This window comes from Leptopilina boulardi, unplaced genomic scaffold, assembly GCF_019393585.1.
Source record: "Leptopilina boulardi isolate dan_hultmark-lab unplaced genomic scaffold, ZJU_Lbou_2.1 LbouV2_386, whole genome shotgun sequence".
NCBI classification, from domain to species: Eukaryota; Metazoa; Arthropoda; class Insecta; order Hymenoptera; family Figitidae; genus Leptopilina; species Leptopilina boulardi.
In genome coordinates this window covers 2,046,638-2,071,784 of record NW_026137958.1, presented here as the reverse complement: position 1 = coordinate 2,071,784, position 25,147 = coordinate 2,046,638, and the positions used below count along the sequence as shown (strand labels likewise).

At 26.6% G+C, this 25,147-nt stretch overlaps 2 protein-coding genes across 5 annotated transcripts; one reads left to right on the top strand and one right to left on the bottom strand.

Moving 5' to 3' along the window:
* Window positions 1-299: 299 nt before the first annotated feature.
* LOC127288418 (attractin-like protein 1) lies at window positions 300-21,170 on the bottom strand. 2 transcript variants are annotated; one of them, XM_051315836.1, is made up of 12 exons: window positions 20,766-21,170; window positions 13,611-13,958; window positions 10,886-11,067; window positions 8,968-9,362; window positions 8,101-8,729; window positions 7,440-7,896; window positions 6,653-7,055; window positions 6,374-6,517; window positions 6,077-6,223; window positions 5,620-5,998; window positions 5,128-5,365; window positions 300-5,026 (listed from the first exon to the last, which is right to left on the bottom strand). In XM_051315836.1, exons 1-12 carry the CDS (start codon window positions 21,047-21,049, stop codon window positions 4,781-4,783), a joined length of 3,852 nt encoding a protein of 1,283 aa, XP_051171793.1. In that variant the 5' UTR covers window positions 21,050-21,170; the 3' UTR covers window positions 300-4,780. The 2 variants fall into 2 exon arrangements, with proteins under 2 accessions (XP_051171793.1, XP_051171794.1); XM_051315837.1 differs by having other exon boundaries at window positions 5,128-5,344.
* On the top strand, window positions 20,504-25,117 carry LOC127288422 (N-acetyl-D-glucosamine kinase). 3 transcript variants are annotated; one of them, XM_051315847.1, is made up of 7 exons: window positions 20,504-20,667; window positions 22,725-22,927; window positions 23,027-23,111; window positions 23,576-23,674; window positions 23,769-24,021; window positions 24,339-24,637; window positions 24,722-25,116. In XM_051315847.1, exons 2-7 carry the CDS (start codon window positions 22,734-22,736, stop codon window positions 24,989-24,991), a joined length of 1,200 nt encoding a protein of 399 aa, XP_051171804.1. In that variant the 5' UTR covers window positions 20,504-20,667; window positions 22,725-22,733; the 3' UTR covers window positions 24,992-25,116. The 3 variants fall into 3 exon arrangements, with proteins under 3 accessions (XP_051171804.1, XP_051171803.1, XP_051171805.1); XM_051315846.1 differs by lacking the exon at window positions 20,504-20,667 and adding an exon at window positions 21,840-21,977 and having other exon boundaries at window positions 24,722-25,104; XM_051315848.1 differs by lacking the exon at window positions 20,504-20,667 and adding an exon at window positions 21,883-21,966 and having other exon boundaries at window positions 24,722-25,117.
* The last annotated feature ends 30 nt before the right edge of the window (window positions 25,118-25,147 follow it).

Genomic DNA, 25,147 nt, shown 5'->3' with positions numbered 1-25,147 from the left:
CAATTCGCTTTTAAATGATTTACATTTGAAAAACAATTATCAAAATATAGTTCAAAAAAAAATAGTAAAATACAAACATTAAAATCAAAACGCAACCTAAACTCACATTTAACAAAATAAAATTAAAATAAAATACATTTTCTAAAATAAATAAATAAATAAAAATAATTATTTAATAAATTATTCTAAAAAAAAATTATACTGAAAAAATGATTTAAACATTAAATATCTCATTTAATATGTTTGCAAAAAAAAGTGATTTACTAACAATTAGAAAATGTATATTATGGAACATATAATTTCGCATTATGTATATCAATTTATTTAAACAATATTTGTTTTATAATACAATTTCATGTTCTGTCATTCGCGCAGCATTCAGTCTCATTCGCAATATGTGGACTATGTAGATATTTTTTTTAGCATAAAAATACAATTGTGTGTTGTTCACTCTTTTTTTCGAAATACGTTTTCCTCTCTTTTTTTTTTCTTTTAGGAAAATGCCATTTGCCAGTCTTATATAAATGTTTGAGCTGCCTTCTTATTACAATTACAAGGTACACTACAATTATTATTATTTAAAAAAAGAGAAAAAAAACTTTAATTATCACAATTAAAAATTTTAGAAACAAATTTAAAAAATAATTTTAAAAAAGTAAAGTCCAAAATAGAAGAATTGCTAACAAAAATAATAGTTTTTTTTTTTTTTAATATTTATAAAAGTAAAAACGAAATTTTGGTTTCCTAGCTAAAGTTTTGTTCGAATTGAAAAATATTTCCGGGCATGTGTGATACATTATCGTGTCAGTAATCGAGTCATTAAAATTACCAATCGTCAAATTTTGAAATTTTACAATATCGAAAAAATGACATTGAAAATTTATTTTTAAATTTAAAATTTATTTCCAAACTATGTAAATAGGTATAAACTTTTTTATAATTTGATTTTATAAGTTTCTGTACAAAATCATAATTTTATGGGTTTTAATATTTTTATTAATATGAAATTTTTTTTTAATTAAAAATGTTTATTAATTGAAAAACGAAACGATTAAAATTTTTTAATGATTTGTTTAGTGACGTAATAATGTAAACATATTTCCTTAGTTAGATCAAGCTTATATTAAATTTTTACAACAGATCTTTTAGAAAAGTCTACTTCTATTTTTAGGAATTCTTAAGAAAAATTTCTTATTATTAATTAATTTATTCCTTTTTTTGTTTGTTTGTTTGTTTTTTTTTTTTTTTTGAAGAAATTAATAATTTCTTCTGTCACTTTAGTAAATTTCTATATAATAGCAAGTGAAAAAATTGCTTTCGGCAAATCGCTTTCCTACGATATATTATATATATACTTTTTTTTTTATAAATCTTGTCACACATTTTTTCGGATTCGCATTCGCAACATCATTAAGACTAGAATAAGCTGAATATATAATCCGATGTGGTATGAGCCTTAATGTAAAATATACAGAGAACATTACTTTGAAGAAATGTTTTTTATAAAAAAAAAACAAAATCTACTTTTCATTAATTTTAGAATTTCAATGAATTGTACAATATAATTCTAATTCAATGACAATTCGATTTCGATGACTTACTTTTTTTTTTTTTAATCAATTTCGCACCTTTCATTACAAAAGGAATTTTTTTTTATAGACTATTTTCGAATATAATTTATACATCGAATATAATAATATTCGATATAATAATTATAAAATACATTACAAATTTATATATATAAATAAATTAGACATTCTAATAACATTGAAATAATATCAAAAATGACGGTATGTGCGCAGGAAATGAATTTTCAAAAATCCAGTTTAAATCACTTGTTCTATATCAAGTCATAAAATTTGCACAATCAAATTTTATCAGCTAAAATACAAATTTTGTTTCTGTCTTTAACTTGGTATGAATTTAATTTAATACATTTCATATTTTGAGTCATTAAATAAAATTAAAAAAATTTTCTAGGCCGATCGTCATTAAAATTAATTTTAATAACTGTGATAATTTTTTCCAATTTTTACAACAATAATTTATATTTATTATCATAAAAAATTAATTTTAACATAAAGAAAAAGAATTTTTCTTTTACTTTAAAAATATAGAGACAATTTAATAACATTTAAAAAGATATAGAATCTTATTTACAATATTGAAAAAGTTTTCTATAGAAATTAATATTGCAAAAGATCCGAACGAAATTACAAAAAAAAAAAAAAATGTTTATTACAAAAATTCTCAAATTATGACTCATAATTGATCTGCATTTTGAATTTTCAAACATACCTATATATATAATATATACAGCGGTCTTAAGAATGTGTTATTCTTAAAAATAAAAAATTACATTACAAACAAAGCGAAACGCATTGAAATTTTTTTTTGGCTTTTCGCTTTTCATATCTTTTTTTTTTCTTGTAGTTTTTTTTTATATAAAAAAATGGTTAATCCTACAGTCGATGAATTATCATGAAAAACATGTTAAACATTTTTTTAAAATGCTTAAATATTTATTTGATTCGCTACCAATTAATGAATAATGAGAAGAGCAATGAATATGTGTGAGAAAAATAGGAAATACTTTCGAAGAAAGAAAATTCTCTTCTCCAATTAAAAAAAAAACTGTCTTCTATATACAGACGAGAAACTAAATTTTTCATTAGTTTCTTTTTGTTTCTTGCTAAAATGTGCAAAATGTATATATATATACGAATTCGTTCGAATTGAAATATATATTCGACTATTTACAATAAAAATGTTATTACAATCGGTAATTAATAAATTTTACGTGGGAAGCGAAGAGTTTTTTTTCTTTTTTTTCTTTTTTTTTATTGAAACACGATTTCTTGGCTCTACTTCATTCGTATATTATATCAAAGTATCGAATAAAAATAAATACTTCCCATCTACATTCCTATAGAAAAACTGGCTGCCATCTCTATTACTACAAAAATCTTCTATGAGTATCGAAATTTTAAATATCATTCTTTTTTTTATCTTTTAAATCGAGACCGAGGTTTTTTTTTTATCTTTTTGTACATAGTCCTATTCTTAAATCTACATTCGAGTTCGATTTCGTCCTTACAAAATAAGAAATTCGAGATTCTTTGCATAATTCTACTGCAAAGTGAAAATTATTAATTTAATGTATTATGATCTTTCTTTTATGACATGTTTCTTTTTCCTCCACTTTTTCTTATGAATTCTTTAAACTTTAATCAGTCCTTCATTTAAAATTGGAATGTCAAGGATATTTTCCAATTATATTGCTACAGTCAAGAGACTAACAAAAGTCTAATTTAAAAGTTTAATTATTTTAAATAATTCTTTAAATGATTGAAATAAAATATTCTTTAAAAAAGAATTATAATAAACAAAAATTGAAGTGTCTCGAATACTGTTTTTTTAAAAAAAAGTCACTGTGTATTATAATTACATACACTAAAAAAAGAAAGTTCAAAATTTGTTTCTATAAAAAAAGTTCCATTAAAAAACAATGGATTTAACTCAAAATTAAGAAAGATAGTATAGATGTAAAGATTTTTTTTATAATTTAAGATATATTAAAAAATTGTCAATGGGAAGAACGAAAAGGAATTCAATATTAAAATTAGTAAATTGAAAATTTCCTAAAAAGCTTTTTTTTTGAGTATTTAAAACGTATTCAGGACGAAGTTTTTTTTATAATGGAAAGATATAAAGTGAAAATCTAGACGAAACTATCACTATTATTGCAACGACTTCATTCCTTTTTATAAGTTCCATAGAATTTTAATTTCGAATTTTTTTTTTCGGAACCATTTCATTACAAATTTGTCAAATTAATGATAAACGTCCGAAGCGTTCATTGAATTGAAAATTATTTTCCAAAACAATCGATGAAACAATATTTTTCTTGTTAAAAATAATTTCCATAATTAATAATTTTATTTTTCATTCATCAAAAATTCTTAAATATTTGCTATGAATAATTATTTAGCACAGCCTGGACGTTCGTCATTAAAAACTTCTTTAGCCCGCATTCAAAATGAAACAATGAAAAAATGCTTCACTTTTCTTTTTTGCTCTCTTCAAAATTCTAATATCTTTTTTTTTCTATATACAGTTCTGTACAATTCTCGCATCGATGGAATCAAAATTGATTTCATATTAATTAAATTAGCAATATTTACATCACTATAAACTAATATTAATTAATATTAATCAATATTATTTATATTATTAGTTTATTAATTTCATAATAAACTATTATTGTTCATTAATTTCATTATAAACTACTGTTCATTATTAAGTTTATTAATTTTATAATAAACTATATCTGGAGGAAAAAAAATTAAAAACAAACTTCTAAATATTACATCTAGATGTAAAACGTAGACATATATATGTATAAATATATATATAAAAAAAAACTTAAAAGCGATATTTGAAATTCAAAGCTTGAAAATTAATCTGCTCTTGTAACTGTCGCTCAAATAAAATCAGAACACAAGGAGGGAAAAAAGATTAATTAATTCTAACTGGACTTTGAACAAAACGAGAAAAAAAAAATAGAAAAAAATGAACACAACTGGCATAATTAAAAAAGGGCACCAAAGTCTTAAGCGACAAGTTTTCTTTTTTTTTTAATAAAGAAAATGTATGTAAGCTTTTCCATCGACGCAAGTTAATTTTATAAAGAGAAAAGACTGTAAAAAGTCTCCTAATTAAAGATTATCCTGGCGAGTTTTAATATATTTGTTGATTTTTTTTTTTATTTAATTTACCGCTAAATGCACGTGGAGTCTGGATGTTGACTGGCTGATTTTCTCGATTTTTTCGGCTCCTTCGTGGTCAATTCTTGAGATGGTCTTCGAGGACTGCCCAATGTGACCAACGCAGATGCAACAGCCAAACCGGCACTTTGTCCCTCTGGTGTGTACGGCTCTCCACCAGTTGGTAATCTGACTAGCAATGATAAAACTGCTGCTCTATTCCCAGAACATGGCTCCAAAGCAATTGGACTCGGTGCATCCTGAACAAACAAATGTCAGATTAAAATTTTCGAAAAAAAAATTGATTTTTAATTTTACATAAATATAAAAGGAACGTGTTAGTTTAAAAAAAAAGACGAACCTTTTTCTTTTTCCGCAAATTATTCAATTCGTCCTCATTTCTATCAGTTTCAGAATCGCTGCTGTCGCGCTTTTCAATTTCAACCAAAACTTGACTGAACGCTCTGCTTGCCATTTGCTCCATCTCAACGAAAAGCCTCTGTCTCCTTCGATACAAGTCGTATTTTTGTTTTATTTTCCAAAGGAATGCTGCCACCATCAGAAGAGCGAAAAAACACCTGTGCGGAGTCATGTAGTCTCTAGTTTACAAGTAAGTACTGCCTGAGGTTCAGGATAATAGAAAAGAAAACACAATCGCGAGCAAAGAAAAATCGCGCCACCTCCCTCCCATCCCTTTTTCCAAAATAATAATAAATTTAATTTTTTTTCGACAAAATAATATTAAAAACTTAAAAATAAACGAGAAAAAATATTATATTGAAAGAAAACCAAAAAAAGAATAACAAAAATAAAATAAAGGAAAAAGTATGTAAATAATTAAGAAAACACTTACGTGGAAAATGTGATGAAAAATTGTTGAAGATTAAGTTTCGAATATTGGGAGAATGAAATTTGTATCCACAATGGTGGTTGGAAGTCATAAACGTATACGTAGAAAGTGGTAAGTGTATTGTTGTCCTCACTTCCAAAATTATAATCAGTTTTATAGAAACGTTGTTTGTACGTTGAACAATTAGTGTGCAATAGTGGCAATTCGGGACTATTGATCTTTTTAAATGTAATGTTCATTTTTGCGAATACAGAACATGTTATTGTAAATTCTGCATCAACATCGGGTTTAGGCGGCGAATTTTTAAAGTTAATCGCTGTGTAATGTCGATCTTCTTTCTTGCTAAGATTAAATGTAAATTGATAATCAATCGCCAAATCGTCTGCAATAGAAACAGAAAATTAAATTTTATTGTGCCTAAAATTAAAGAACTTAATATGTAAAATAAAAATTTACTTACAAAAACAAGATCCTTTTGTAGGATCTCCATGATAAAGACCACTCACATCACAGCGTTCACAATGATCGCCAGTAATGCCTTTCGTTGTACAGAAACATTTTCCCGTTTCACTGGTGCACTGACTGGCTTGGCCATTACAAAAACAACCTAAATGAGCAATTAATAAATATCAAATTTAAATGATAATGAAAACAAAAGGAAAATCAATCAATCAATTTGAAATTAAATCCAAGTGAATTTAAATACAATTTAATTAAAACCAAATTGAATGTTCTTGTTTGGAAATTTTATTCTTACGTTGACAAGTTGCGCCATTAACAGGACTCCCGTAATATCCAGGGATACATTTATCACAGTGGGATCCATACGTTAAATTAGCACAAGGTTGAATGCAAACGCTACTGTTTGGAAGACACGTACTATGGCCGTTACATTGGCAAGCTGAAAAATTAATTTAAATTTAATTAATTGAAATTAACTGATTATTAATTAACTTATTAACTGAAATTTAAGTAATTGAATAAAACTTGAAAAAAATTGAACAAAATAATTATATAAAAATGATGAATAATTTACTTGGACATTCGGTGAAGTACCACCGATCGTTGACACATGTGTCTGTTCCAGAATTCCAGTGTCGTGCTCCGCCACTCATACATCGGCCTTTTCCCGTTCCCGAACCATCATCACACCAACCACAAGCCGGATCGGAGATGCAACTCGAGCACGATGAATAGAAACTACACCATTCTTTTCCCGTTTCAGTTGCACGACAACGTGAATCAAGTGTCGTCCATTCGCGACACTGTCCATATGGAAAACTCGCTGGATATGCATTTCTATCAACGCATTTTCCCTCATTTTGACACCAAATACATTCGGATTCTGTGCAATTTCTACAGGATGTATACTCCACACATGGACTGCGACACGTGTCCATCGTCAATCGTTGAGGCTGAGTCACATTGATGGCGATTAGCTTTTGTTCCAACAAATAAAATATAAATCGTTGAAAATTAAACGAAAGAAGCCAACACACATTCAGCTCACAAATAAACAAAAAGAATCTAAATGTACAAGGCGCACAGTTATTCCATAAAAATAATTACAATTTTCATTTTTCGAATTAGAATTTCTTTTTAAACGAATTCTTTAGAATGAAAATTGTAACTAATGATTTTTACAATCATGCGCACCAAAATGTACATTTTTTAAAAAATATAATTGTACATAAATGAAATAAAATTGTCAAATAAAAAGAAAAATATATTACAAAAGATAAATTATATTAATAGTAATTAATTTTCACAATAGAAAATTTCTTCCGTATTGCTAATAATAAAGAAAAACAATGCAAACTTACGTCTCGATTTTTGGCGATGGGTTTACATCGATCGGGTCCATTGGACCAGGACCAAGTGCAATAAGGATTACTGGAGCATGCTTGACACGTGTGAAATTGAAGACACTCAATTCCCGTATGCGCTTCGCATTGATCTAATTCAGTAACGACAGCGCGTCCTGGCGGTATTCGCATGTGACAAATTTCATGGGAACAAACTTTACCGCACCAAACGCAATTATAGGATGTTTGAACACATGCTGAACAATCAGTGAGTAATCGACAGAGTTCCTTGAGCGATGTCATTCCGTGCGATGGTGTTTCATCAAAACATTTCATATACGTCTCATCGCGACGTCTATCAATTTTTGTGATTGGCACACATATACTATCCTTTCTATCCCAAACACATTTCACTCCAATTCGCGCGTTCAAACAATTTTGATAGGTCAAATGTTCACACGTTCCAGGTGTGTATCTACGAATAAATTGTATTTATAAATTAATACATGCGTTTGCTAATTATTTAATAAAAATAAATATTCATGCTTTTTAAACAGAAATTCAGTGACATTTCCATGTGTTATAGAAATCCTGATATTTTAAAACATAATCCCCTTTTTTATAAACTATAATAAAAAAAAAAATTAAAATTCCCTTCGTAATTAAAAAAAAATAATACCTGAGCATATCGGAGAGCATCTGTCCATCGAAACCACCGTAAATATACATCGACTTTTCAAAGACCGTCGAGCTGTGTCCATATCGTGGAAGATTGACCATTTCCTTTGGTAAATCTTCCCACTTATCAGGCGAGCCTTGCCACTTCATAGGAAATTGATGCCATGAATCGCAAATAGCATCATACGCAATTGTATCAGCCGAATAGCATCTTGCTCCATGTGAATGTAGTGTATCATTGTGCGTATTACCACCGAAGACAATCATCATTCCACTGGTGATAAAAACTCCGGTATGGAAGAATCGTGCCGATGGAGCGGAAGTCAATAATCTCCATTCTTGTCTCATATAATTATAAGAGTACAATCGACTCGTTAGCGTTTGCGAAAGTTGTGATTCCGAGATACATCCACCATAAACATAAATGAGATTTGTCAATGGATCGTGTGCTGAACTGTGACCATAACCACCTTTCACAGGGAAACCATAAGTCTCAACAATTTGCCATTCACGCGTTCCAAAATGATATTCCTGAACTGTATTCAAATATCCATATTGTGGCGAATGACCAAAAATTATCACCATTTTCTCCGTTTTTCCATGAACGAGATTCGCTGTATGTCCAGCGACCTAAAATATTTACAATTTTTCGTTAAAAAAAAAATAATAATAATCGATTCTAATGAAATTAAAACCAATTGAAAAATAAATTTTCCCCAATAAAAAGAATTAAATCCAATCAATTAGAATTAAATTCGATTAATTAATGATCGATTAGAATTAATTTCGATCAATTAAAACTAAATCTAATAAAATTTAGATTCGTAAATAATAGAAAAAGGTGATTTATTTTTAAATAAATCTCTACCTTGAGTGGTCCGCACATAGAACGATTGCTGCATTCGTCGTGAACGGTGACGTTCTCCCAAACCTTGGCAGAAACATCGAACGCCCACAATTCGTTGGTCACTGTCGAGTTTTGAATGACGCCACCGTACAAGTAGATTTTATCCCCAAAGAGAACACAGGAATGACCGTAACGAGGCAGTGGAAGTTTACCCTCTACGTGAGGTGTTTCCCAAACGTTTCCATTGAAATCATAGACATAGATCATTTTCGCCCGATGAAAACTTTCGCCACCCACCACGTAAAGCGAATCCCTCCAAACTATCGCACAATGGCTCGCTGAGCCTTCAGGAGAAAAATCCTTATACGTGATGGATTCCCAGTAACCACGCTCACTTCTCTGACTGCAGTCTGATCCTGAAAAAAATTATAATAACTCAATTTTTTTTCAAAAAAAAAAACCAAAATATCGAATTTATTTCATATTTTTGTTTCATTAAAATTATTTACAATATTTCTGAAACCAATTTCAATTTTTCCAAAAAAAAAAAATTCAAAATCGTTTCGTTTTACACATTAATTGGCTGATATTCTAATCGATATTCATTAGAATTCCAATTTACACGCGGCTAAAAAAAATAATGAATGAAATAAATTTAAAGCTCTTCTAATCGATAAACTCGGAGTGAGAAGAGTCTAATTAACAAATCGATTTAACGTCAGACGCCGTTGTCCTCCAACCGTGAATTGAGAGCTTCAATAACGCGTGGGAGGCTCAATTAACGAGGAGTCTTATTCTTTTTTTTGTGTCCCTCATTAGCAGAAGAAGCATCACACAGAATTGTACGCACATGCGCTTACGAAGAGACGTACACAGCTTTTCAAAACTCGTTGCTTTGTTTTGTAGCGCGCCACAAAAAAAAAAATGCAAAATAAAACGAAGCTAGCAATTATATTTTCACGGTTGTTTGTCGGGGAATGATGTCTCTATACATTTTTGAAGGGAACTTGTTTGCTTTTTTTTTTTTTTTATTTATTTACTTCCTACTTTTTTTTATAAACAAGTTCCTTACACATATTTCTACAAATTTTCTCTCTCTCGTATTTGCTTCTCTCGTTTAACTGTTTAACGGAATATGAGAGGTTTTTTTTTTATATATACTAGAGTGGCTTTTAAAAGTTCGTTGAACTTATATTTGTATTGCCTCGACTTTATTTTTTTCTATCCCTTTTTATTTTCACTTATCATATTTTTATAATATATCCTTATTAAAACGTCGCCTTGGTATCAAAATAAGGATTTATTATAATAATGGAATTATCCGATAAAATAGCTTTAAAAAAAGTGATCTCAAATTTTTCGAGATTTTAAAAAATAAAAAAGAGCGAAACAACGAATTTTTTTTCCCCCGTCAATTCAAATTTATTAACGCAAATTGTGATGTTAAACATTACGTTTAAGAATGATAATGCGAATTTCATAAATTGTTTTATGTTCTTTAATGACTCAGAATTTTCTTAACTTTTTTTTTTCTTAATTAACCCGGATTTTTGTTTTACCGTTTTTAATTTGAAAATTACTACTCAATAACAGTTCTATACGGAAGCTATAAAAATAGTAATAAAATTGTTTCATTCGATTTTGAACTGAATAACGGAATTTAAATTTGAATATTTAATAAAAAAAAAAATTAAAAAGTTTTCATTTTAAAAATTTCTAATTTTTTTTGACAAATCAAAATATTTTTATTTACGAATTTCACGATTTTTTTTGGTAAAAATAAAAAAAAAATGAAATGAAATTCGTGGTTATTAAATTAAAAGTAGAAAATAAAAATTTGGTATTCTTTTTTCTCCATCCAGCCTTTGGGATCCTTTTTTTATTATTGGAAATGAACGTGACTGATCTTATCGAAAGCATTATATGACGTGGTTTTTACCTTTGAATCCACGAGCACATTCGCAGTGGTGCTTCTCTCGATTGCATTCGCCCTGACCATGGTGAGCTGAACAATTGTTGGGACAGACTTGCTCGTCACAGGCTTCCCCAGTCCACGTGGCATCACACGTACACACCCCCTCTATGCAAACTCCGTGTCCAGAACAGTCTGCATGCGAATATCTAGGGGAGAGAAAAAAAAAAGAGAAAAAGAATGAAAAAATCAAGCATGTGAGTCGAATACGACATTATGCATACACACATATGTAAGTTCTCTCTCTCTCTCTCTGCTTCCAAAACATAGACAAATATTCATCCAGAATGAAACCTCATGTTTTTTTATATCATGCATTTCAAATTTCATATATATATGATTCGCTTCGCGATTTATTTTTAGTTATACAAGTCCCCACTCTTCTATACATAGTATATAACATTACGTAAAAATGATAATCATATTACTTCAATTTTTCAATAAGACAATGTCTAGGATTTCACTTGAGCATGACAAGAGTTTCTCTTAAATGTCACAGGCATTACATTTTTTTTCTAACCTAATGAAATAAGTTGAGAAAAAGATTTTAAAATAAAAATTTTGTTCTTTATTTTAAAAATAAAATTTTTTTAAAATTCTTTTTCTCTGCTACTTTTCTTTTATATACGAGAGAAAAATAAAAATTAAACAATTTAAAAATTACAGCTTCTAGATTTTCTCTTACTTTTCTCAGAAATGAACAATTTTAATACTTTTGGAGTCATTGTCTTTAATGAGAAGTATACCCAGAGTTGAATGAGAAAAAAAAAAGTTTTAGCAATTCTTTCTTGAATTAGGCGAGACTCACAATCAAATCTCGAGGACCATAATAACGAGGTCTTTTTTCTTTATACATAAAAAAAAAAAACTTGAAGAAGCCCTTTAAAGTTGAGCGTTGTCAAGAAACCATTCAAATTCCCGTAGTAAATAGTCGAAATTAAAATTCAAATCTTACATTTAAAATTATCCTATAAAATTTCGTAACATTTCTTTTTTAATAATAATTTATATATTAAATTTTTTATACTTTTAAAAACGTAACAAATAATTTATAAATTTATAAAGCAAATAAATTTTGCAAATACATCTAACAAAATGGAAAACGTATTTTTATAAAAAAAACTATTGAAAAAGCGAATGATATAACGATTATTCAGCAGAGAGAGAAATATAAGAAATATATAATAGAATATTGAACAAAAGGATTTCTTTTTCCGATGTCAAAGTACACGCAAGGAGAAATAAAATTTTACAGTGATTTTTTTTTAACGTCGATGGTCATGTGAATAAATAGCCTGTTAAAGTTTAGATTAACAACGTAAGAAACCGTGCTGTGCAAAAGGCGAACAAGGGGAACATGAGTTCATACTCCATCGATAATTGAACCGTTGCTTGGAACGTAAACAGACTTATTAAAAAGCTATACCTGCACAACAAAATCCAATTACTACTTCTTTTTATTTTTCTTTTTTGATATTTTGTCATTATATAAACATTTAAATATTATATTCGATAAATTTTTTTACTTTCAAAAAAAAAAAACAACAAAGAATCAGTTTTACTATCGCTTTTTGAAAATTCCTGTCACTTTTACTATGTTTTAACAACACTGCAATAAAGAATAAAGTACGTGCTATATGGCATATATTAAGGAATTAAGGTGTTAAAAAGATAAAATGAGAGAAAATAAACTTTTATGAATGTTGTTAAAGGAAAATACTACATTCTACTTGTTTTATTTCCCAAAAAAAGAAACAAAAAAATTCTCTTTTAATGACAGAGATAAATTTAGATTTTTGTGAATTAAGAACACCTTATCATTAATAGCAATCGAAATAAATAATTATTAATTAATTGTAATTCTTTTTTATATGAAATAAGTTGATTTTATAATTTTCAAAAAAAGAATTTTTCACTTCTTTTTTATTTAAAAAAAATTATTTTCAATTACTAATTATTATGTAATAAATGTATGTATTGTGTAAAAACTAATTATTATATAAACAATAAAAAACTGAATAAAAATGTTGCATAAATTTTTCAATTACCATTATTAAAATCAATGAAAGTAATAATTAATTTTTATTAAATTAATTAATTAAATTAAATAGTAATTAAACTTCTAGCTATTATTTTAAATAAATTCAAAATATGATTGCACTATTTTTTCAATTAAAAACTTTAATTAAAGAAAGAAATATTAAAAATCCGAATCACTAAAAATTTAGTCTCACGATTGAAACCAGTGAAAAAGTTAATAAAATTAATTTTTTTTATTCCTGCTTTTGAAAAGAAAAATTTTCCTGTTTGTAATCGTGACAAATTTGTGGCATTTTATACTGATTAAGATAAAAAAAAATTAATAATTTCAGTTAATAATAAATAATTAAAAATTCAATTCCCTAATATTTTATCTAATAAAACAACAAAAATTCAAATTCCTCAAAATTCAAATGCTATAAAAAATATTTATTATTTATAATAAAAACATAGGACTTTGAATTAATAATATTTTCTCTTTAATAATATATAGAAAATAAAATAATTTCTTGAATAATTCCGCTTCTAAATTAATTATACCTTCTCATTAAACTTTAAATGAAATTTTAATTAAATGTAAACTATAAATTAATATATGAAAAACATTTGGTATTAATTATAATTATTAAATTAAGAGAGAAAAAAAATTCACCTGCTGGGACATGCATTAATTTTGTAGGTGATATTAAAGCCGCTCATATTGTATGCGACGTCTGAGTAGAAATGAAGAAGAGCATTTCCGGAGCGAGCGATCACTTCCGGTACTCTCCGGATGTGGTAGCCATCCTTGTGCATCAATCCAGTAAAGACACCAAGCAATGGTGCCTCTACACTGTCGCCGTCGAAAATGTATAAATGGTCCCAACCACATTCCGTTGCAAATTCCTCAATATGCATTCGTATCGTGGAATTTGGATTACTCTCAATCAACCACGAGCACTTCACATCCGTCGTATAATTACCAATTCCGTCTTGAATACTTCCAGAAGGCTCCGTCAATCTGCAATCACGAAAATTTAATTAAAATTTTGATTCACGCACAAAAGCCGCATATGAAAAATTTTTTCTTTGATTTATAGAATGATAAAATTTTTATTTAAAAAGATTTTAAAAAATTTATAACAAAAATGCAGTTAATTTTTACATTAAATACTTTTTATATTAAATACTTTTTATTTAACATTAATTTCTATTTAAATGAATTTCAAATTCAAAAAATGAAAAATAAATAAAAACTTAATGAAAAAAAAAATATTTTTTACTTTTAAAATTTTGGAAAATAAAAAAAAAGTATATTGAAATATATAGCCGAGAATAAAAAATTTTCAGATTATTAATGCAATTAATAAAGAACAAGACCCTCAGACTTCCGAATGGGGCAAATTATGACGTTCATTTGAACTCAATGAATTTTCTGGGAGAAAGTCTCTCGCACTTACGCGCCCAGAGTATTGCCAACAGGATGGCATACTTATCATTTGACATTTACGCCCAGTGCTTTTATATAGCTCTAGAAGAAAAGTACCTATTCACTAACATAATAAGTAAGCTGATTTTATGCTTAAATCTTGGTACATAAAAGCCTTCCATTGATAAATAATAATATTCCAAAATAAAAAAATTCTTTTCGCACTTTAAATCCATTTCATTTTCTTGGACCATTTAAAATATTATAAATTATTTTTTTTAATTTATACAAATATTTATTAACAAATTTTGAATAATTAAAAAAAATAATGTAAAATATTTTTAATATTTTCAATCGAAGAGACAAAATTTTGCTCAAGAGATGGTCAAATTGATCGAATAATATAAAAAAAAAAAAAAAATTAATAAACTTGCAGACAAATTTCATCCACTTTCTGCTATTGGTTTATAAATAGTTTAATATATTATATTCAATTTCCAATATATGTCAAATCGATGAGAAAAAAAAAGTCGAATAAAAACTACGTAAAAATATTTCACATATATAATGTTTATAAAATTTTAATCCACGGACAATATTTGAAATTTAACAGCTTTTTCTGAATTTTATCACTATTCAATTGAATATTGAAGAAGGCTAAATTTATATTTCTGAATATTGTAAATGGAATTGGGTCGTAATAATTTGATCGATATATAAAAAAGAATATTCATGCTTCACTTTTATATTCTTTTATTCATTCGACTTTAAATAATTAGTGTGAAAAAAAATTTTCGCTTAAAATTTAACAATTTCAATATTCTCATCCAATTTGAAATATGAATTTTTTTTATTAAAAAAAAAAAAAAAAATTTTTTTGATACAGACGAATCTTCGTGAAAAATTAAAAAAAAAAAAAAAAATCCTTGAAAAAATGATAAAAACTTTTATCTCTTATCACCTGATAATATTAATGGTTTTCAATGAATACAAACTTCTACGCACCCATAAAACTTCACTTTCTAAAAGACATATTCGAATAATTACGAAGAGATCTTAAAACAAGTTAACATATGAAATATGCAATACACGCATGTAGATAATCTACTCATGCTTTATGTATTAAGTGTTCATGAGGGAAGCACAGGAAGTAAAGGAACATTTCTCATGAAATATTAAGTCCCAACACTAAATTTTATAAAAGGAGATATCTTTTTCATTTTTCAAAATAATTAAATTCTAAAAATACTAAAAACAGTATAAAAATTAAAACATAAACGTTTCTATATATAACCCCCTCAATTATAACAATAATTACACAAAATTAAGAATATTACAAAAAAATTATAAATCAAATTTAATGATTAATTTTTTTTTTCTTTTTGGTGTAAAATATTTATCATGCAATTTAAAAATATAATTATTTTTAAGTAACACGCACTTTAGGAAACTGAATTTAATCCTTGAATCTAATTTAAAAAAAGAGAGGAGTTATATTTTATATAACATATTATATATGTTGCTCCGGATTCGCCAACACTTTTAAATCACTAAATATGTGGATATAAAAATCGAACATAGTTAATCTTCACGTCACGCTCGTTTTATTGGATCAAAAGCTTTAAAAAGATATTAACGTCTAAGTTGACATTTTCGAAAATAAAAATCCCTTTCCAAGTATTATTTTTTTTTTTTTATTTTGACAAATGAAATTTTGTTTAAATATAAAAATTACCCTTAATGAAAATTCGATTAAATAAAAATTACACGATCTGTAAATTCAGTTAAGTAAATTATAAAATAAAAAATATAAATAAAAAAATTAAATATAAAAAAAAAATAAAAATTTTACAAAATGAAATTTTATTTAAATATAAAATTTATACGTTCGAATGAAAATTCGGTTTAATAAAACTTCTCTTAAATAAAAATCCTAGACAATAGATATAATATTTTTATTCAATCAATATTATCCTTTCCATCGGTTAAGTAAAATTGTAAAAGAAAAAAAAAGTCTCTCTCTATATAGAAGTTAAGAAATTGCTTTTTTGAAGTTAACTTTTTTACATATTATTATACTTAATATAAAACAATATAGAAAAATAAAATCATAATTTGTTCAGGACTTATTACTTCAGTAAGTTTAGAACTTCATCAAACACGATAGTAATGACCTAGATAATTTTGTATGAACAAGGGAAACCGGTTAATGACAGTGCTTCATCTGTAATAACGGTAAATGATATTCACATGTTATACAGTGGCAAAAGTCTCAACTATACCATTTCGCGTTAATGGAAGACTTCCCATATTACCTGTGCGCTCTGTAATTTCGCTAAGTGAAAAATAAAAGAATACACAATGCATAATGTAATATTTCGTCAAACAAAATAATATTCACACATCATTTGTAAAATAATCTTATAAAGTGCTGTAAAACGAAAAAAAATCAAATTTTACATACATTATAATTATAATAATTATCATTTTTATTATTATTATTGAAAAAATTTATTATACTTGATCCTTATATTGTCTAATTATTATATTTTTATTTTCTCCTTTTTTTTTTTTGAAAAAAAAAATTATTTTGTTGGTCTGACAATAAAAGTAGTTTTCAGAACAATGGTGGCAGTTCATTTTTATGGTTTCAAGTTCACCCGTTATACGCTAACTCTAGCGAACTTCCTACCTTTAGAAAGTATATCAACTGTGATACATTATATTTCTGAGATATATTGCAAGCTATTGTCTACTTTAATGCTCATTTGTATATATATATATATAATCTTGTAATCTTAAATTAAATCATTTATAAAAGAAAATGTTTATAATTTAACAAAATTTACTTCTAATTAAAATTTAAATATTTGACAAATTTGTTCATTGATAAAAGATTAATAATCAGAAACGTGCGTTTTTGTTTTTTGTTATAACAAAAGAAAATATTAAACTTATGCCTCGAAGGTCTCGCACAGTATATAACTCTCTGTTGAAATACTAATTATTTGCGTAATCAGTGCAAACGCGTGTTACTTTCAACAATAATTAATGTCAGGTTAATAGAGACAGTATTTTTTAAAAAAATAAAATAATTTACTATTAATAATTAATAAAATAGAAAGAATTCATTTTATAGCAATTTAACAAAAAAAAAAATAAATAAATAAAAAAATATGTGAGTAATTTTAACAATTTATCATTAAACTTATTGAAATTTTGATATTTGATTCACATGATGGAAAACATTACAATTCTCGACATTTCAAACGGTGTGAAATATATAAGAAATACCAAATGATGATTCATTCGAGAAATGTATGATTAATAAACCGCAAAAGAAAGAGAAATTCTCAATGTGATTCACGAAACTTGTTCAACTTTTAATGATTTAATTATCGTAAATTCTGCAACAAAATAATATAATTAATATAGAATTCTCTCTAGTTATAATAATTATCACCGAATAAAATAATGAGGGAATAAATTTATATACAAAATATATCATAATAATTCGAAAACAATTATTATTAATTAATAATTAATTAATAATAATAATAATAATAATCAGAATAAATAATAATATATGTAATAAAAATATTTTACTCTTTTTAATATAATAAAAAGTTTTAATAAACCGAAAAAATAATTTTATATTTTTTTTTCAAATTTCCTCCTGACAATTTTGATGTTTATATTAAATTATTTTGGAAAATTAATTTTTTTTTAACAATAAATATCCCGCCCTCTTTTGGAAACATGTGGATATGTGTGTGTGTGTTTTTTTTTATAATCTCGTAAATTTCTTTCACTGCACGGGAACCATGAGCTTTTGTCATTTTGTCCGACACACAATCCATTTTCGCACAGACGGGTCGACAAAAATATAGGAGACCATAAAATAAACAAGATTGTGGAAAACTCATACCATAAAAAGTACATTCGACAAATAGAGCGAAATATTGCCCGCGAGTTTAATAAAAAGCATTTAAATTGAAAATTTGGAATTTTTTTTTTTTTTAATAAAATATAGATAAACCGGCTAATATAGACCTTTTTTTTTAAAAAAAAATATAATCAATTTGTTAAAATTACTTCGCAATGTAAATATATAAATCCCATTTATATAGTTTCTGATTCTTAAAGACGTGCGGCCACTTGACTCTCAGCGAATAAAATTCTTCGCGAATTTATCGTGATTCATCTCAAGAATAGAACTATATAGTATACGCGTGCAATAAACTTTTCTCTTAAATCATAATCAGGTTTTCGTTGCCTTCTCTTTCTATTATTTTTTTTTTTTATTATTGATTTATTGACTTGAAATGGAAAAAAAAATTTACAAACGAAAATGATTATGATAAATTATATTAAAATATATAAAAAAATAAAATTATAAGCCCCATTATGAATTATAGATAAATCAAAATAAAACTAAAAAATTAATTAAAAAAAAAATTAATCAAGAAGAAAGAAAAAAGAAAGAAATAAAGAAAAAATTTTTGTTTAAAATACAAATTTATTGAGCGCAATAATTAATTCTATATTGTATAGTAAATAATTTTCTATTTTCAAATTTAATTTCCGTTAAATTGGCAGTTCGAGTTAATTGGCCAGACTTGTTAGCACTTGCTAGTTTGTGAAAGTAATCGACTTTGATTCAATAACAGACCTATCCACTAATCAGGGTTCATCGTCTACTCGACTTTAATATATATATATATATATAAAGCTTTATATGGTGTCAATAAGACATATATATATATGTCGATGAGAATAAAAAATTTCAAACAAAAAAAAAAAAATATCTAAAAAATTGTACACAAAATATTTTTGAAAATTTCATTAAATATTAAGTAAATAATTAAAGATGCTGCTAGGTTTACGAAGGAGCAATCGCATCGTTTATTCAATGCTTGTCTCACTAGGCGTCGAGAATACATTTATTAACTTGCCGAGGATACGATGTTCGTCGTACAACGACCTAAAAATCGCTGAACTTGACACAAGACACGGGATACATTCTAAATCGATCATTAAAGCAAGACATCATTTGTGCGCGCGAGAGAGGTCATTCTTTCACGTTAAAAAATTGCTCAAGATGTTTTATAACATCTTCTTTTTTTTTTTTTTTTAAATTCACATTACTCAAAAAGTATCGAAACAATTTTTTTTTATTCATCACTTTTCAGTTATAGAAAGATTGCAAAACTTATATTTTTATAAAAACAACTATTTCATCTTGAAATATTGCACAGGAAAATCATAAAAACTATAAAATATAAACACGAGAAGAAAGTGCGAGTTTCCTTTTTCGAACATTATAAACAATAAATGTATGTTTGACATGAAAATAATTATTTTCAATGCAATTGAAAGAGCAATAAATCTGATTTATAACAACTTCTTTTGATGAGAATTTATGAACAATAAAAAAATTCTAACAAAAATAATATTTTTTTTTTTTTTTTTGGGATAAAACCGAGAGAAGAAAGTCGGAAAACATGTGTATGTGTGGAATAAAGAAACATCCATAAATCTATTTCTCAATGAATCTGTCAAACGGGGAATGCCTTTTGATTTCAATATAAAATTATTCGAAATAAAAACGAATAATTTATAACATTATTTAAAAAAAAAAAAAATTACGATCAATATTATTAATCAAAACAAAAATTGCTTTTTTTATTTTAAAAACAAATAAACAAAAAAATATAATATAATTTTGGAAAAATCATGTTTTAACAAGTTTTGTTTATCTGCAGTAAAACAAAAATAATCAATCGTGATGTTTGATCATTAATTTAGCATAATAATTTACCGCATATACTGTAAAATGAAAAACGAAATTAAAAATCCTCACCTGTAAATTATAATCGTAATTTTCCATTTACTATAAATAGTATAGGCCCAAAGTAACGAATAACCTGATTAGTTTTATTTTTTTAATTTTTAGTCTAATTTTGTAATGTCAAAGACACTCCACTCTATAATCTCGAGGAGTAGAAATTTGAATCAATATATTTCGAATCAAGTATTCTATACTAGAATCCTCGAATAATGAGGTTATGGTAACCATACATTTTTTTGTTTGTTTGTTAGAGTAACTCTTTAGCTAACAGGATTTTCGTTCCATTTTGTGGATCAAGTGGAGGTCAGCACTGGAGCCGATCTTTCCTTTACTGATTGTCGACTTGGACCATTCGGAGCAACTTTCCAAATTCGATCTTTCTTGCAAGAAAGGTGGTTTTTTTTTTCTCACCGCTTACGGAAAAAAAATTGGGACTAAAACTTTTTGGGGGTGAGTAAAAAAAAAATGGTTTTGTTTTGAAAAGAATTGAAGTTTTCTAAGTGTTTCTTTTTGTTATTGCGGGTTTATTATTATTATTATTATCATACCTGACTTTGCCACCGCAATATTGACAGGCCGGTCCTTGCCATCCCTCATGGCAAATGCAACTGCCATTGACACAGGCCCCGTTGACACAACTGTCGAGGTCACAGGGCGAATCTGAAGTCGTTGAGGTTGCATTTACAGCACTATGTAACAACGACGCCCAAATTATCACTAGCCATAAAAATGCGCAGGGTAAAACATTGTTCCACTTGTGCACGCGTAATAAACTTTTCCGACGGTATTTCGATTTAAATAGGAACAAAAACATCTGCATGACTTCTGCCATTTTGATAGGTTTCCATGTCAGAAGACAATGGCCGATAGCGACGAAAGACGACTCTCTCAGCACCTCGTCGTCGAGAGTGCGGCCAACGGGCCAAAATTGACTGAGACTGACTGAAACAATGAGATCTCACAAGCGACTTCTTGCTTTTCCGACTAAGTAGTTGGTATAATCGCCGACAGGTGGCGCCACGAAACAAAGTAGACATTTTCATTTTTTGATTTATATTTTTCAAAATATAAAACTTATAGAAATTAGTTTAAAAAATATTTAACTTTTAAATATGATATTTAGCGTTTTTTTGATGTTAAGTTAATGTCTTTGGTTTTTAAAATTATAATTATTTTATCTGACTTAGTTTATTTTCAAAAAACAAGAAAAAATTATAATTTTCATTGCTGAATTTAAAGGTAAGTAGTAAAACTGATAATAAAACTAGTTATTAGGCATAAAAATTAATTTATAGACTCAAACTAGAACAAAATCAATTATTGTTCCTGGAATATTTTTTTATAATCTCAACTTAAAATCGAATTTGTATTTTTAATAAAAAATGTATTATTTTCAAAAAATTGTCTAACTCAATTCAAATTAATTTTAAAAAAGAAAACTAGTTTTAAAATTTATGTCATAAAAAATAGAAATTTGAAGATAGTTATTACTATATACTATATTTGACTTATAATTCCCATAATTAATTTTGGTATGTGATGGGAGTTTTTATTTTACCGCGTGTGTGACGATATACCGTTTTACTCCCAGAGATTCATTGACGTCATTAACCATTTTCCCACTCTTTTACTCCCGATTCTCAACTATAGTTAACCACGTTATCGTTTCAAACTTGAAACAGAAATGTCTGCATTGTCAGTTCTGTTGTCAGAGTTAAGCCGTGATACAGTGCATCTTATTTACGAAGAGTATTTTTCAAGTGATAATTTTTTAATTACTTTCCATTATCATTCGTACAATTTGTGTTGTTTCAATCTTTTTATTTAAATTTTCAAAATTTAATTCACAATTTCTCTTTAAATTCATTTGAAAAATTATAGGCTCATAATTTTGAATGAAAACATATTGTTTGAAAAATAATTTTTTGAATATTAACTATAAATAATAAATAAATAATAAAAAGATAATTAATAAATGAATATTACAATTTAAATTAATAGAGAGAGTTTGCACACTTAGGGAAAAATATGGCAAAAGTAGTTAAACTTGTTATAATTGTTTTATGTAATAATTATTCATTTTTAAAAATTATTACTTTCAATACTAAGAATAAATAATTTAATTTCAATTTAAATACTTCTATTTTGTTAATAAAATTTTCTGAAAATTGAAATAAAATTTCATTTCCTTAAAGATAATAATTAACATTCATATTGAGATTAAATTGACAATTTTTTAAGTAATTAATGTTTTAAAAAAAGCGCTTAAGATTTAATCTCTAATGAGCTATTAATATCATCTTTAAATACCAATCTGCAAATGAGAATGATTATTTTTTCTTTTAATTTAAAGTTAAAAATCTGATATCCCGCATTGTTTATCGATATGTCAATGTTTGTAAATATAGAATTTAATCTAATTTGCTAATCCAATATAATGCGGGTTAATTTAAATTCACCCTCAATTAATTTAGAAAAAAATAGTAACTTAATTTCTTTTTCTATAGGTGCTCAAAATGTCAGGCAAAGTCAAAAAAACGGGAAAGGAAATGAAGACACAAGTCGATGAGAATCAATTAAGGAAAGAATTAAGAAATCAGAAAAAAGTCAATAATAAAATTGACAATGACAAAAATGATCAATCCTCAATCGATAATGTTGATCTCTCATTAAAACCAACAAAAGAAATTCATTTAGGAGGAATTGAGGGGTAAAATATTGATATATATTTTAAATAATTAATTTTTTGTAAAATGCAATAAAAATAAATATGCATTTTCATTTTTGAGATTTTAATTTTGAAATTCAGTGGAGCCACTCATTCGACATTAATCGTAATTGATGGTGAGGGCAATAAATTGACGGAAATTAAGGGACCTGGTACAAATCACTGGGTAAGTTTATGAAATAATGCATATAGCCTAACGTTTTAATTTATATATTAATCTCGTCTCTTATTGATTTAGCCTCGAGGCGTTTTTTTCAAGATCAATACATTAATCAAACATTATAATTTATGATAATAATATTTTAAGTTATATAAGTTAATTATTCAAAAAAAAATTATGATTTTCGGTTCTTAGTATAGTATTAAAATTATTAATTATTTTAATATCTTATTAGATAATTAAAACAAATAAATAATTTCAATTAATTTAAAAAATTAAGAATTTGATAAATTTCATATATATTTTTAGAACTTACCTCTTGTAAGGTAGAAATCATTTTCAAAGATTGACAGGAACTCGGTCATTAAATTTAAATCGCCGCTTGCATAAAGGGTCCTCGAATAGAGAAGACGACGATTCAATCAGAATCTCGTAGCATTAATAAATTCCCTTTTCAATTTTTCTATTAGGCGCTTGGCATGCAAGAAACAGCTGCAAGAATCAGTGGTATGATTGATAAAGCCAAGGAAGAACTTCATTTGCCAGAAACAGTTGTCTTCGATTGTGTGGTAATAATTTCCTAAAAAAAAAAAATAACCCCCCCAAAAAAAGATTTATTTTTACGAATTTAAAAAAAAATATGAATTTTTTTTAAATATATAGGGTTTAACTTTAAGTGGTTGCGAGGAAGAAGAAACAAATAATGCGGTAAGTGAAACACTATTAAAAGAATTTCCAAATGCATCAAGAGCTTATTTTGTCGGTTCTGATACCTTGGGAAGTATAAAAACTGGCTTATCTGATGGTGGAGTGGTGTTGATAGCCGGGACAGGAAGCAATGCACTTTTAATTAACCCAGACGGTTCAACTCACGGTTGCGGTGGATGGGGTCACATGATGGGGGATGAGGGTGGAGGTGATTATATTTTCGTTCCACATTACTTGAAGGTTCTCGAGAGAAAATTAGTTCAAGATCATTGCATTTTTAGAGCTCAATTGATAAAAATTGATTCTTGTAAACCTTTTTTTTTTTTTAATTTCTCTTTTTCGATCGTCAATTATTAAAATTAAATTTTAAAAAATTGATTTCCTTCAAAATTATTAATTCTAATTTAAAATTTTAAATAAAATTGAAAATTTCTGAATTTTACTAATTTTTGGTTTTTAATAGTAAAATTTTATAAAATTTAAGTAAATAACGAAAGAAAAGAATAAAAATTTGAATATTTACAGCGTTTTGGATGGCGCATAGAGCTTGCAAATATGTATTCGACGATATCGATGGATTGGTGAAAGCTCCATATTCCATTGATTATATTTGGTCGGCGATGAAACATTTTTTCCACGTCACAGAAAGACATCAAATGCTAAGGCATTTGTATGGTGAATTTCAAAAAAGTCAATTCGCCTTGTTTACGAAGGAAATTGTCACTGGCTGCGAAAAAGATGATAGTCTTTCGTTGTTGATTTTCGAAGACACTGGTAAAATTTTAGCCAAACATATCGAAGCTGTTTACAAAAAAGCACACAATGTGAGTTATTCATTTTTGTTATGAAAATTTATTATCTTTAATTAATTTAAAAACTTACGGAATTTTTGTTGTTGTTGTTAACAGGATCTGAAATTAGCTGAAGGTGGCTTGAAAATAGTGTGCGTGGGATCGGTGTGGAAATCATGGAAATTCATGAAAAAAGGCTTTATCGAACAAATTCATAAAGGACAAATCATCGATGAATTGACTCTTCTTTTATTAACAACTTCATCAGCTTGGGGCGCCTGTTATCTTGCAGCGGAAAAAATCAACTGTTCGTCCGTGAAAAAAATATATGAAAACAATGCAGACGTTATCTATCATTATAAACGTAATAATTGCGGATATCCTTAAATATTATAAATCATTCAATAATTTCAAATGTGTAAAAATTATTTTAATTTAAAACTTTTTTTTTTTAAATTAAAAATCTCAATTTTTATAGAAAAAAAAATTTGATAAATTTTTTAGTATGTAAAATAATATACTTTTTTTTATAAATATTTATAA

Bases quoted from the DNA above. Each gene is read 5' to 3' on its own strand.
- LOC127288418 (XM_051315836.1), bottom strand. From the start codon at position 21,049: ATGGCAGAAGTCATGCAGATGTTTTTGTTCCTATTTAAATCGAAATAC. The intron at 7,897-8,100 runs GTATTATTTTTT...ATTTATTCGTAG, and splicing joins ATGCTCTCCGATATGCTCAG to ATACACACCTGGAACGTGTG. The intron at 7,056-7,439 runs GTAAGTTTGCAT...TTGGAACAAAAG, and splicing joins CCATCGCCAAAAATCGAGAC to CTAATCGCCATCAATGTGAC.
- LOC127288422 (XM_051315848.1), top strand. From the start codon at position 22,734: ATGTCAGGCAAAGTCAAAAAAACGGGAAAGGAAATGAAGACACAAGTC. The intron at 23,112-23,575 runs GTAAGTTTATGA...TTTTTCTATTAG, and splicing joins GACCTGGTACAAATCACTGG to GCGCTTGGCATGCAAGAAAC. The intron at 24,022-24,338 runs GTGATTATATTT...GAATATTTACAG, and splicing joins GATGGGGGATGAGGGTGGAG to CGTTTTGGATGGCGCATAGA.